The sequence below is a fragment of the Neovison vison genome, chromosome 4 (genome assembly GCF_020171115.1).
Source record: "Neovison vison isolate M4711 chromosome 4, ASM_NN_V1, whole genome shotgun sequence".
NCBI classification, from domain to species: domain Eukaryota; kingdom Metazoa; phylum Chordata; class Mammalia; order Carnivora; family Mustelidae; genus Neogale; species Neogale vison.
Window position 1 is genome coordinate 145,929,945 of NC_058094.1, and position 14,235 is coordinate 145,944,179.

At 39.5% G+C, this 14,235-nt stretch overlaps 1 protein-coding gene across 3 annotated transcripts in view; it reads right to left on the reverse strand.

Moving 5' to 3' along the window:
• The window catches only part of LOC122904745 (gamma-secretase activating protein), an 83,792-nt gene that overhangs the window by 63,341 nt on the left and 6,216 nt on the right, over positions 1 to 14,235 (reverse strand). For all 3 annotated transcript variants that reach the window (XM_044245884.1, XM_044245883.1, XM_044245882.1), the window contains exons 2-5: positions 8,791 to 8,867; positions 7,605 to 7,661; positions 5,181 to 5,250; positions 4,810 to 4,863 (exon numbers count right to left, since the gene is read on the reverse strand). In XM_044245884.1, the coding sequence (XP_044101819.1) occupies positions 4,810 to 4,863; positions 5,181 to 5,250; positions 7,605 to 7,661; positions 8,791 to 8,867 (258 nt within the window). The remainder of the gene's footprint in view (positions 1 to 4,809; positions 4,864 to 5,180; positions 5,251 to 7,604; positions 7,662 to 8,790; positions 8,868 to 14,235) is intronic.

The following is a 14,235-nucleotide window of genomic DNA, read 5'->3' on the forward strand; positions in this document are numbered from 1 at the left end:
ACACAGACTGGAACAGGATTCACCACAGATATCCACATATAGGCCAACAGTCCCCCTTCCCCAAGATGAAACCTCAGACAAGGAGTTGCCTGAGAGCTGAGTTCTTACAAAGACTAATATTCTCAGGGGCTTTCTCAAGGTTTTGAATAAAAATGTACAATTTCAGGACAGCACAGCAGCCTGGAATTGAGTCAATGCCGATTTTCACTATTTAAGAAACTAACCTGACAGCAAATAAAGGCAAAGAATTGAAAACAATTCCTGTGAAGTGGTCTTAGGATGGCAAGCACTGGATAGCTTTGTAAACATGCCTTTTAAAGATGATTGAAAAATCAAGACAGTGAGTTACTATGTGGGATCCCAAATATACAAGGACAGAACAAGTGAAAATCAAATATTGCTTGGTCAGTGGTACTTAGAGCTTAGGATAAAATTCCCAGTGACAGGATCAGATGCCAGGTCAAAAGTGCTATACTTCTAGTAACTGGGACAGAGGTAAAGGTGAGGAGCGTTGGTAATCTACTTGATAACTCAAAAAAGAAAAAAAAAAAGTCTCTAGGAATAAGAAAGACATTGGTGTCAGAGTGCCTGGGTGGCTTGGTGGGTCGAGCATCTGACTCTTGATTTCGGCTCAGGTCAGGGTCTCGGGGTTGTGAGACTGAGCCCTACATCGGGCTCCATGCTCAGTAGGGAGTCTGCTTGAGATTCTTTCCACCACCTTCTCCCTCCCCCTCTGCTGCTTTCCCCACTAACATGTGCTTGTTCTCTCTCCCTCTAATAAATAAATAAAATATTTTTTTAAAAAAAGATATTAGTGTCAAAGATGCTTGAGAAGAAAAACAGAAATGCTTTGTGAAATGTGAGAATGAGAAAAAAAGCAATTTTCCTTATTATGGTATTTTACATTGTGCAAATAATTAAATTAATAATTCCAGTTACTATATTAAGTGGTACAAGCTGACATTTGGCTATTTAATGTCTTCCCCTAAAAGTTTATATATCCCAATTTGGAAAAAAAATTTTTTACAGGACAGGCAGGGGAACCTCCTCGGAGGAGGAGTAAAAGAATTTAGACTTTTTGCTAGTGAACTTGATAACCAGCCATCAACTAAATTCACCTGACTTTAAAATGGAAGGATTTTCAAGAACAGAAACCATCTTCCTACACTGATTTTTCCCTTTTTTGGGGGGGGCAGCCCAGACACCTAACTAATAAGCATAATGATAAAAGTAATCATGCAAACAGGAATTTCTCTCAGTAACATACCATGGGCTTCCATGGTGTTATATGACGTATTCTGGATTAGGACTCTAGAGACATCTGTTCCAGTTTACACTCTGCTGCTAACCTAACAGACACTTTTCAGAAAGGACAAAGTATTCCTAGGCTTCCGAGCCCTGTTACTAAAAAAGACAAAAACTAGAGAATTGGATCTACCGATCTACAACCACTGTCAGTCATGAAAGTCCATGATTCCAAGAAGTACCTAAAGTCTTAGGAAGTTTGAGAATCCAGATGTCAGCGGAGCCTGGGAGGGCATCACCATAGGGTATGGCAGATCCAGACAGGCTGTGGATATCACAAAAAGTAGAGACAGCAGGAGTAAAAGTGACAATTTGGAAGGATCTTGAGGGCAAGTCACTAAGAGTGAAATCAGAGAAGGACAAATACCGTATCATTTCTCTAATGCGTGGGCTCCTAGAAAAAGGAAAGAAATCCCCAAGCTCATAGATACAGAAAACAAACTGGCAGTTACAGGAGGTGAGGGTGGAGAATGGAAGAAACAAGTACACTGTTTTGTTTTTTTAGTTTAAATAAATTGAACAAAAATTTAAAAAAAAAAATAAAAGCCTAAGGATGGGCATGGCATGGGGAGGGTAGAGGGTGGGCAAAAGAATCTGGTCTGATGCCAGTGAAGACACATGATGCCAAGGTTGGAAGAGTCTAGCAGGGTCTGGATCGGAAGCAGCTTTGGTTCCTGGAGCTCCTGAACCAAACCACAGTTCCATGGATCATCCGCTGCTCTTGACTATAATGGCGCAGGGGGCCTCGGGAGTCTCAGGGCAGTGGGGCCCAGCACATGTGGCTACCCCCATAGCTGCCCGGCAGGCCAGCACTGTGCTTGAGGCAAATGCGATTCCATGAGGGGTGAAGGGGGCAGCTAGGTCCTGTTCTTCTTCCTTTATCTTTTTTTCTTTTAAGTAAGCTCTATGCCCAACATGGGGCTTGAACTCACAACCCTGAGATCAGAAGCTGCATGTTCTACTGACTGAGCCAGCCAGGCGCCTCCTCTTTTACTACTTCCTAAACTAAACATTAATCTGCCACAGCCACAGCCAAGAAGAGAAGCACTATGGATAAAAACTGTGTTGCCAAGTTTGTGGACCAAAGGACCCTATCTTGTTTATGTGGAAGATGTTACAGTTTGTCTCAGTTGCAAGGGAAAAATCTCATTATAAGCAACAGAGAGTTAAACATTAGCTCCAGGCAAACTACACTTTATAATCGAATGGCTTTTCGGGTCATTCATGGGCAGATAAAATAAGGCTTTCCAAAATATTTGTTCAAAGAACAAAACATCATAACAAAGTCTACAGTGCTTTCTGGTCACATCATTTCTGAACTCTTAAATGAACAAAGGCCTTGTAGGGTCTCTACGGTCTGCCTATACTTCAGCCCTGTTTTCCTCTGGCTTCAGATCCTACCACTCTGCCCTTTTTTTTGTTCAGCCTCATTGACCTCCTCGCTATCCTTATCAGCAAGTCCACCAAGTACACTCTGGCCCCAGGACCTTTGTGCTGATGTTGTCTGTGTCAGAAGTGTGCCTTCCCCGCGCTTGCTCCCTCCCTTCATTCAGATCTGTTTAAAGGCTCCCCTAACAGCGCTTCCTAGGATCATCCCTCAAATAAACTAACTGCATTCAGATGCTTGCCTCAGCTCTACTTGGAGGGCAAACCCAAACTAAGACGAGAGGGCTATGCTGTGAGGGAGCAGGGAGCGTGAAATAGGAAGGAGAACCCTCCAGCAAGCAGGACCTTATCAAATTCGTGACCACCTCTGGACTTGAGCTGCCTGGAGGACACCTCAGAATTATCCACTGCCAGGACAGAAAGGGGAGTATTTATCCTTCCGCTCGCCTTGCCCCCTCATTGGTCACGGCTTGTCCTATGGGGAATCCTTCCCAGCCACTCTTTCAGGCTGCACACGCACAGAGAGTGAATATTTTCCCACCGGCTCTGGGCAAAAAGCAAGAAGCAGGCCGAGCAGCCGAGTTAAGGTGCTGTCTGTCAAATTCAGTCTGGGCAGCGCAGGTTCTTACTGCAGCAGCTGGCCAGGTGAACTTGTCAGGTGAACTGACAAGACAGAAAGCATCAGGAAGCCAATACAATACACCTAACGACATTCCTTCTAGTATGTTGAAAGATGTGATCAGATAATCTCACTGGAGGGGCATCAAACTTTAAAGACTGAGTAAACAGACCTGAACTGGATTTTTTTTTTTTTAAGATTTATTGATTTTAGAGAGAAAGAGAGAGCTGAGGAGAGGGGCAGAGGGAGAGGGAGAGTACCTCAAACAGACTTCTCATTGGGCACGGAGCCCGACATGGGGCTCATGATCCCGAGATCATAACCTAAGCCAAAACCAAGAGTCAGACGCTTAAATGACTGAGCCACCCAGGAGCCCCCTGAATAGGATTTAATTTAATAAAACTTACAAAGAAGTTCATCTGAAAGTATATTTTATTTTTTTTAAAAAAGATGTTATTTATTTGCAAGAGAAAGAGAGCATGAGTGAGGGGAGGGGCTCAGGGAGAGGGAAAAGCAGACTCCGCACTGAGCAGCAAGCCTGATTTGGGCTCAATCCCAGAACCCTGGGACCATGAGATGAGCCGAAAGCAGATGCTTAGTTGACTGATACAGGCATCCCTGAAAGTACCTTTTATAACTACATAATTGTCACTGTTCTGCATGACAATCAGGCATAGCGGGTAAACATCATGTAAAGAATATAGGTTCCACTGGGTTTGCCAGCAGAATAAAGGTTTCCTGAGGCTAAAAGAAATAAGGGCCAAAAAGGCCTGAGCAGAATTTCTTAAAAATATTTGAGCCAACATTTAAAAATGAAAGTTTTACACAGAAGTTCATACTTCCCTTGGTAAACTGAAAAGCTGGTCCCCTGGGGTTACAGCCCTCCTCTGAAGATGGGACCAAGCTCCACGGTGTACCGCCACCCACCCCTTAGTCCCCAGAGCTCACCGTGAGGGCACCCGCTACTCTCTCGTATGCAGAGTGCCTCACCCACTGCAGGCACTCACTTGTTGAGCTCTGGACAGATGGATGGCACAAAATGTTAAAAAGGAGGGAATATCACATAGATAATAAACTACAGAGTGGGTCCTGGCAAATGAGAATTTTTATTTAGAATTGATGGTCTATTCACAGTGTATTAGGTATGGGTTAACGGCGCATCAGATTTAAAAAAAAAAAAAATGATATTCTTGAAGGGATATGAACCCCTTCCCAGCCCTTTTTACACCACCTTCTGACCACAGGGTTCTAGTATGTTCTCAGTGTTTATTTGTCTGCAGGTGCTAACTGCCTTTTTAATACCTCTACTATTCACTGTCACATTATATTCTGTATTCTCTTGTTTACTTGAGAAAAAAATTGCAGAACATTTTCATGCTTGACATGACCTTTGCCTTTTTATTCTGAGATAAAGCTATTTGTAAAGTTGCTTGTAATTTGACTTAGTAGTGAATAAATCTTCATCTTTCAACAGGCACTAAAAAAATAGAATGTCATACCTGGTTGAAGCTCGTTCTTTCTTCCTTCTTTAGTAAAATGAACTAAACTTGCCGCTAGTGGAAAAAGAAAAAACAAAAAACAAAAAACCATCCATTAGCAAATGATCCACGCAATGGCTGGTTAAAATCTACCACTTTATACCTGAAGTAAGTGAGTGCTCAAAGGATCTGTCAGTGGATGATTAAGGTAATGCAGAAAGCATTCTTTTTTTTATAAGTGGACTACACAGATTTTTTAGTTCAAAATTAACCTCCCAAGAGCATCTTTTCCCAGGAAATCATTGTCATAGAATAGTCAAATATTGCAAAAGTCCAAACTCAACAAATGTAGTTTCGTTCTTGACATGTAGCAATAAAAGAGTTCAACTTACCAAGCAAAGTTCTCTCACTGTTGACAGAGCAACTGACAACGTGCAAGTCTTTCTCAAATGTATAGAGATGCTGTGAAAACAAAATGATTTTTTTAATTTGGGAGTTTTGTATTAAAGAACAATTTTAGAATTCAAATTCCCAGTTATCATGGTGGTCTCATGGTGGCCAGACATTTCAGTAAAGAACCATCAATTAACCAGTTTATCCATACTGAGAAGTTCCAGATTATTTTTTAAGAGAGAAGTTTGCAACTGTAGGCCATAGGAGGCCCTGGAGCTTAACCTTGAAGCAACTTGGCCTAGAGGTTAAAAGCCTAGGCCTTGGAGCCAGGCTGGACGTAGGATCAATTTCTAGTTGTGCTACTTGCCGGCTGTGTAACTAAGGATAAGATGCTGTTGTTCTTCTTTTTTTTCTTTTTTAAGATTTTATTTATTTTTTTTTGAGAAAGAGAGACCACAAGCAAGTGGAGGGGCAGAGGGAGAGGGAGACGCGGACTCCCCACTGAGCAGGGAGTCTAACAAGGGCTCCATCCCAGGACCCTAGGATCACGACCTCAGCCAAAGGTAGACGCTTAACCAACTGGGCCACCCAGGCACCCCTGGACAAGTTATCCAATCTTTCTAATCAGTAAAATAAAAATCACAATACCTATTTCATGAAATCCTTAGAAGGATCAACTGAGATAATCCATACAAAGCACTTATACAATGCCTGTCACCTGTAATAAGCCCTCAGAAGTCAGTTATTATAATTATTGAGAAAATAAAGTTTTAATCAAGTTACCTAACTATGATAACATTTAACTATGTCTAAGACTATCACAAGTGCATCTACTGTAAGACTCTGATATTCAGAGCCTTGGCAAAGTAATCTTCTATTTTTACTTTTTTAAAAATTTTCTTGCTGTTTGAAATGTTGCAAGATTCCATTTCCTTATTAAATATTAAAGAAAATGAAAATGGTCATGCAGGAGGATATGATATGCAAATTGAGGAAATGAAGACAATTGCAGTTATATTAGGCAAACTCCCTTACAATACCGTCAGAGGGTAAGAAAAGATCAAGAGTCTTAGACCTGGGGCGCCTGGGTGGCTCAGTGGGTTAAGCCTCTGCCTTCAGCTCAGGTCATGATCTCAGGGTCCTGGGATCGAGCCCCGCATGGTCTCTCTGCTCAGCAGTGAGCCTGCTTCCTCCTCTCTCTGCCTGCCTCTCTGCCTACTTGTGATCTCTCTCTCTCTCTGTCAAATAAATAAATAAAATCTTAAAAAAAAAGAGTCTTAGACCTCAGTAGAGACCAGGCTACGAAAAACAATATGCAGCAGGAGTATTAGGAAGGTAATAATACTTTCAGATTTACAAAAGCACTGAGAACACACTAGAATCCTATGGCTAGAAGCTGATGAAAAATGTTGTCACGAAATGCTTGATTAGAAAAAGTGAACTTTGAGTGAATAAGGAGGCACTCAATTCATGTGAGACACATTTTGGTTTCCCTTGACTCTTACTCTGAGAGATTCTAATCTGCAAGTAAGAAGAATCATGAATGTATACACTTAACTTTTAGTGTTTTACTCTTTTAATTATAAAATAACAAAACAGAGTCTCAGTGTTTAAAACATGCCAATACCACCAAATAAAAAAATCAAAGCTCTTTGCTATGCTCCTCCATATGAACTCCCTTCCAAAAGGAAACATGCTTGTAATTGACTCTGTAGCCTTCCAGATCTTTTTAATATATATTTATGTTTTCTCACAAGTTTTTAAAAACATAAATGAAATGTATTATTCTGGCAATTTGTTTTGTTTTGTTTTCACATAACAGTATGTTTTGGAGAAACTTCTATGCCAGTATGTGTTTACAGACTTCTTACTCCCTTACTGTAAGTTGTTTGTACATAGGCACAAAATGAATCCTTCACATTTGCACCAAGAATTAGATAAGACCTGTCTCATCAACCAATGTTCTATGTGTGTGGGGAAAAATTAAGGAAAGGAAGCTGGGTTCTATACCTGGATCTTTAAGAAGAAAGAGAAGTGAAATTTAAAGAGAAACAGAACTCAGAGCCAGAGGTTATTATGAGACCCTAAACTTCTGGGAGCATGCAAATCTCAGGAAGTTACTGGACTTCCTACATTCCTACAGAATACTGGATAACCGATTTGAGCCAATTTTGCTTAAATCTCCAAAGACTAAGAAACTTCTGATGATGTTTTGGTCCAGAAGTCGCTGCACTTCATTTACTTATTTATTTTTAAAGATAATGGCACCAAGAGATGGTAAAAGAGAGAAAGAAGGCAAAGAAATAAAAACTAAATTTTTGAAAATGAAATGAGAATCTTTAAAAGGAAAAGGAGGCAGGAAGAAGAAAAAACTCTAAAAGCAATAACTAATGAATAATCTATGATTTACAGTGATTTTTTACCTCATTTTGTCTGGTTCGGCAGTCATACAATCCAAAGAAGACATTTCCCTTATCATCCTTTAAAAAATTAACCAGATATTTATTATATATCATTGTTAAGGAAGTTAGGATGTTACTCTTAAACCTGCAATAATCCAATCAATATTAGCAATAAGCACTCTAAAGGTAGCATGTCAGAAAGGGACTAAACATTTTTCAGCTAGTTATATGAGCCCAAAGAGTGAAATGGATTCAGAGCATACAGCTCTGTGAATCTAGGGGACACTGTCTAGGAGGTAATAGAGTATGGCAAAGGAGCGAATGTTTTTGTACTTCCATTTATTTCTTCAAGGCAATATATAGGATAGAGATTGGGAGTGGCTAAAACAAGTCCACGATATTCCTGTAAATAAAACTTTTTGAATCATACCATTTTTTAAATGCAGCACACTTGTAGAAGACAGTTTAAACTACTTTTTTAAAAAGATTTTATTTATGTAAGTAATCTCTACACCCAACATGGGGCTCAAACTCACAACCCCAAGATCAAGAGTCTCATGCGCCACTGACTGAGCCAGCCAGATGCCCCAACTTAAAATAACAATTGAGCAAATAAATTAGTTAATAAATAAATATAGTAGTACATCTGTGCAAAGCAAGCTGGCTACTGACATTATTCTTTCATGATTCCCTACCACGGTAAAGTTACCGGTAAACTTACATTTTCATTCCTCAGAACACTTAATATTGAAAACACTTTAAGCAATAATGCCTCAAAAGTCTGAGCATTCTTATGTCTAAACAGATGATGTTGAGTAATCCTATTTAATATTTTCTCAAAGATAAAATCTTACATATTAATTAGGTTTAGATGTCTTTTACTTGGCATTTTTTCTCCTGCAAAATGGAACTGTCCATTTACTCAAAAAAATCTGAGCACCGAATCTGAGTGTCAGACATTGTGCACAATTTTTATTTAAAAAAAAACAAACACAAGATATTCCATTAAAACTGAATTCTAATCACCTTATTTAATTTCACAAAATAAAAAAGTCACATTAAAGATCAAATGCCAACAATCTTATTCATTACCCCTCAGTAAGATATAGCATGAAATTCTATTTTAAAAAGAACATAAATGGTTAAAATAGCAAATTCTACATTACATATATCTTACCACAACTAAAAAAAGAGAATATAGACATACCTTGCAGGTATAAATAATATTTCCATTTCTTTCAACATTTAGTATACGTAAGCTCTCATAATTATTTTCCAAAACACCTAAAATGATAAGAGAATAACAGCAAGTTAATATTTAACAGGGAATTTTTTTTTTTTTTTTAAGAGAGTGAGCATACGCATGAGCAGGGAGGAGGGGCAGAGGGTGAGGGATAGAAAGAATCTCAAGCAGGCACCACAGCCAGCATGGAGCCCAACCCAGGGCTCAGCCTCATGAACCTGAGGTCATGACCTGAGCCAAAATCAAAAGTCAGATGCTCAATTGACTGAGCCACTCAGGGCCCCCAACAGGGACTATTTAAAAAAACGTATCTAACAAGTAAAAGCCAAGTAAAAAAGAACACATACTGATGATTCCATTATACAGAGTTCTAAAATAGGCAAACTAATCTATTGTGTAAGAGGTCAGAATAGTTGTGACCTTTAGGGAAGAGGAGTAGACTAGTGATTGGGAGGTACGTGTAGGGAGGCCTTCCAAGGAGCTGCTAATGCTGCATGTGTTGTATACTGATACATTTGGCAACAACTAAATGAGCCATACACTCTTACCCTACATACTTTGCTGTGTATATCTTACACTTCAATAAAGTATCTATTAGTTTTTGCCATATGTATTTTGAAGCTATGTTGTTAGAGGCGTTAGAACTGAGAACTGTTATTGCTTCCTGGTGGATTAACCTATCAGGAACTCAGGAGAACTGCCTGGTGTCCCAGCAGTCGATTAAAGCAACAAGGTGAAAAAGAAAGTAACAGTCAAGCCTGTTATCCCTCGGCTGTGACAGTATAAGCAAGAGTCCATATCAGAGAAAAAACAAACTTCCCAGTTCACTTCTCCCCATGGAAGGACATGCTAGTGGGGGGTCAGGTAGATTGGGCGGAGAGGTGGGGAAACTCTCACTGCTGAACAAACGCCCTAAACAAAAGACTCCCACAGTGTTGCGGCCTCTGTGGCTCAGGGCAGGGAGAGGAAGAAGAGCTAAGAGTGGAAAAGTACTGAGTGAAAGTGGAGAAAAAGATATCTTCAAGGTTCCCCTCCTTTTCCTACGGAGGTAGTATCAACAGAGGTACCTGAGGAGGGTCTCTACTGATGGCTCCTGATATGAGGCCTCTGAAGGAAGGTTCCTGGGCTGAGGATACAGCTCTGGATATGAAGACGTCCAGCCAGGGGTCCTGAGTCTTAACTATAACTCCCTTCAGGAACTGCAGCTTACTGGCTAGGCACCAAGTCTGGTTTGGGGAGGGCAGCTTCCCCCGCAGGAGGCCTGCCACATAAAGCTTTTGCAGTTGCTTAGGGTTGCACATTAAAAAATCACACATACTTTTTAACCGGAAGCTGGATGAGTTAACCTTTTTATTTACTATGAATTTCCTTTAATATTTTTGATTTTACATTTACTTTGCTATCAGTATAGCAACATCAGCTTTCTTTGGGTTAGCATTCACATAATTTTTTTCTATCCTTTTATTATTACTCTTCCTGTGTCCTTATACCTAAGACATGTGGTCTTACAAGCAATATCCTTTAGAGTAGGTAGGTAGTCCACTTACATTTTTTTTTTAAGATTTTATTTATTTATTTGACAGACAGAGATTACAAGTAGGCAGAGAGGCAGGCAGAGAGAGGAGGAAGCAGGCTCCCCGCTGAGCAGAGAGCCCAATGTGGGGCTCGATCCCACATGACCTGAGCCGAAGGCAGAGGCTTTAACCCACTGAGCCACCCAGGCACCCAGTCCACTTACATTTAATCACCGATATTTGGAGTTTGGATCAATCACATTACGATTTCTTTTTTATGTGACTCAATTGTTTTAGTCTTTCCTTGCCTCTTCTGGATGAATAAAAAATCTACTATTTCATTCTCCTACTTATTATCAGTTATATATTCTTTTCTAGTCTTTCATTAGTCACCCCAAAGATTACAATACAAATCCTTGACTTGCTACATTTTCATATTATGTGATGCCAAGAAATGTGAAGGAACTGAAACTCTCATACACTATTAACAGGAATGTAAATTGGAAAACTCATAGCTACTGAAGCTGAACATATATGCAGTGGAAATATACATGTATTTCAGCAAATGACACATGTAACTTCTGTAGCACTCTGATTCATTGTAGCCTGACCTGGAAATCCAAAATATTCATCAAGTAAAAAGAATGAATAAATTGTGGGATATCAAACAATGGACTATTGTACAACAATCATAATAAATAACTCGCTATAACATACAATATATATAATAGCCAAAAAAGCCCAGTTAGTTACCCCCTCCTAAGAAAGGTATACACTACATGATTTAATTTATGTGAAATGAATCTATGATGCTAGATGAATGATTGCTGGAAAAGAACATGAAGGGGAACTTTGCGGTTCTATTAATGTTCTCTTTCCCACTCTGAGTGCTAGTTACATGGGTGTGTTTCACTTTGTGAAAATCAACCAAGCTGTGCATTTATGATTTGTGTACTTTTCTGTATGAAAGCCATACTTTAACTCAAAGAGAAAAAGATTCTTTACACAAAACATTTAACTTGAAAGTTAATTGACCATCATGTTTCAGCTAAAATTTTAGTATATTCCTCTCAATTCTATAATTCAAGGATTTAAACATTAGTAGATACAGCTTTGGTAATTATCAATTAGACAGAAATACATTTCCCCAGTTTCCTCAAAATCGAATTGCTTAAACTTGAGTCATTTTCCCTACACAGGAATAGTGTTTTAGATGTTAAAATATTATGTTAGGGGAGCCCGGGTGCCTCAGTCATGTGTCTACCTTTGGCTCATTGATGATCCCAGTGTCCTGGGATCGAGCCCCTCAATGGGCTCCCTGCACAGCGAGAAGCCTACTTCTCCCTTTCCCATGCCCCCTGCTTGTGTTCCCTCTCTTGCTGTCTCTCTTTTCATTAAATAATAAAATCTTTTTAAAAAATAAAAAAATATTATATTAATTATGACAAATTTCAATATTCAGACAAAACATAAGCAAAGTATTCTACAACTCAGGGCAAATTTCAGTTTGTATTCTTGAATAAAAAAGAACAGAACAGCGGTTGCCTGGGTGGCTCAGTCAGCTGAGCAAATGACTCTTGATTTCAACTCAGGTCATGATCTCAGGGTGGTAAGATCGAGCCCAGCATTAGGCTCCATGTTGCATGGAACCTGCTTAAGATGTTCTCTTTCCCTCTTCTGCTGCCCCTCCCTCCCAAAAAAAAAAGAAAAAAAGGAAAAAACAGGATAAAAAACAAGGATAATTGGTGACCTAGACCCTTGCACTGGAGTTGGGGGTGGGAAACATTTGAAAAGACAAAGAGCAGATTTTACAGAAAGTTAAAGAATCATCCTGACATCTTCCCCACCCCTCCCAGGAAGAAGCTGCCTGGGTCTTCCAGGAGTCGGGCAAAGGGAGTGGGGAAGTGCTGTTTTTGGTGTTTTGTTTTGTTTTGTTTTTTAATACAAAATACACTTTTTTTTAAAGATTTTATTTATTTGACAGAGAGAGATCACAAGTAGGCAGAGAGGCAGGCAGAGAGAGAGAGAGGAGGAAGCAGGCTCCCCACTGAGCAGAGAGCCTGATGTGGGGCTCAATCCCAGGACCCTGAGATCATGACCTGAGCCGAAGGCAGAGGCTTTAACCCACTGAGCCACCTAGGCCCCCAAAATACACTTTTTAAATACACTTTAACATACTTTAATACACGTATACACTTTTCAGTGTTTATTGAGCTGTCAGACACACTTTCCACTAATGAAAAAATAAGGATAATCACCTAGTCTCTTCGGAGAACAGTATGATTCAATAGCTTATTGCTAAATAGCACTTAACAATTTACAGATTTCTTTCTATCTCACCCATACCGTGTCAGGAATTATAGGTCCACTGTACTAAGAGAACAATTGAGTTCCAGTGAGGTTCAGATACTTGTTCAATATCATATCAAGAACGTGGCACAGACTAATCTCAAGCCTAGGAAAAAACGTGAGCAGAATGAACTAAGTTTTCTGTATCATGCTTACAATGGGACAAGGGATAATTACTGAAAAACCGTCTAAGGCAGATTTTGTAGACATCCAAAGAGAATTTCAGGGAGTTACTTTTCATCCTGCACATGACTCAAAACTTCTGGAATGCAACGTGTCAATATTTTGAGGGTTATTTTTTTCTTTCAAGATTATAAGGATGCTGGTAGAGACCTCTCAAGAGTATACTTAAAAGGTTTCAGCTAAGATAAGAAACTCCTTTACAAGAAATCTTGCCAAGAAAATTCAATTTACTTGCACAAGCACTATTTTCAAAACACTAAACAATTAAGAGAAAAAAAATCCCGAAGTACAGTTTATAACAAATGATATATGCTTGTTCCATTAAACCAGTGGTTCTCAACTCTGGCTTTAGGTTAGAATGATTCGGGGAGCTTTTAAAAGTACACAGATGGGGACACCTGGGTGGCTCAGTTGGTTGGGCGACTGCCTTCGGCTCAGGTCATGATCCCAGCATCCTGGGATTGAGTCCTTGCTCGGCAGGGAGCCTGCTTCTCCCTCTGCCTCTGCCTGCCATTCTGTCTGCCTGTGCTCACTCTCTCTCCCTCTCTCTCTCTAACAAATAAATAAATAAAATCTTTAAAAAAAAAAAAAGTACACAGATGTCCAAGACCTACCCCAAATAACCTGATTTTACTAGGCTGGGTGGGGAGCCCAGTCTCTAAGGTGTGTGAGTGTCTTTTTTTTTTTTTTAAATTCTCCCCGTAATTGTAATGTGTAGCCAGGGTTGAGAACCACTGAACTACATATTCGTACAATCTGTTAAACAATATCCATTAGACAGCATAACTAGGACCAGGTTATAATGTAACCATGACAAAGTTGAAATAAATAATAAAATCCACCGGCGTGGATCTGTTAGGTAGTAATAAGTGTAGTCTTAAAATAATCCTGTAATGAAGTACTTGGTTCTCATCTCAAGAACATTTGAATTAGACAAATTTGGCAATGTTGGAAATCCAGAGACCAGTGTCTCACCACACGCTATTAACCCATCAGTCCTTCCTCCCCGGATTAGTTGCTCATGGTTTAGACACACCCTTCTGAAAGGAGTATTCAATAACCTCTTTGCTTATTCATTCTGACTCTTCTCCTAGTAGTTCATTGCTGGAAAGTCCAGAGGAGGAAGTTTAACAATTCAAATGAGGAAATGTGGTTTAATTTTACAGTTCAGTGTCCTCAGAGCTCATGAAGAAAAAATGTAGATACTTGCATAAGTAAACCTATTAGAGAAAAGGAGAGTACCTCAATACTAAAGGTGCTGGCAAGTCATAGTTCATGTCAAATTAAAGCTGAAAAAAAAAAATTAAAACTGGTTGGTCAGATAATCTTGTCCATTTCAAGCTCTTTGCTAAACACAAGTGAT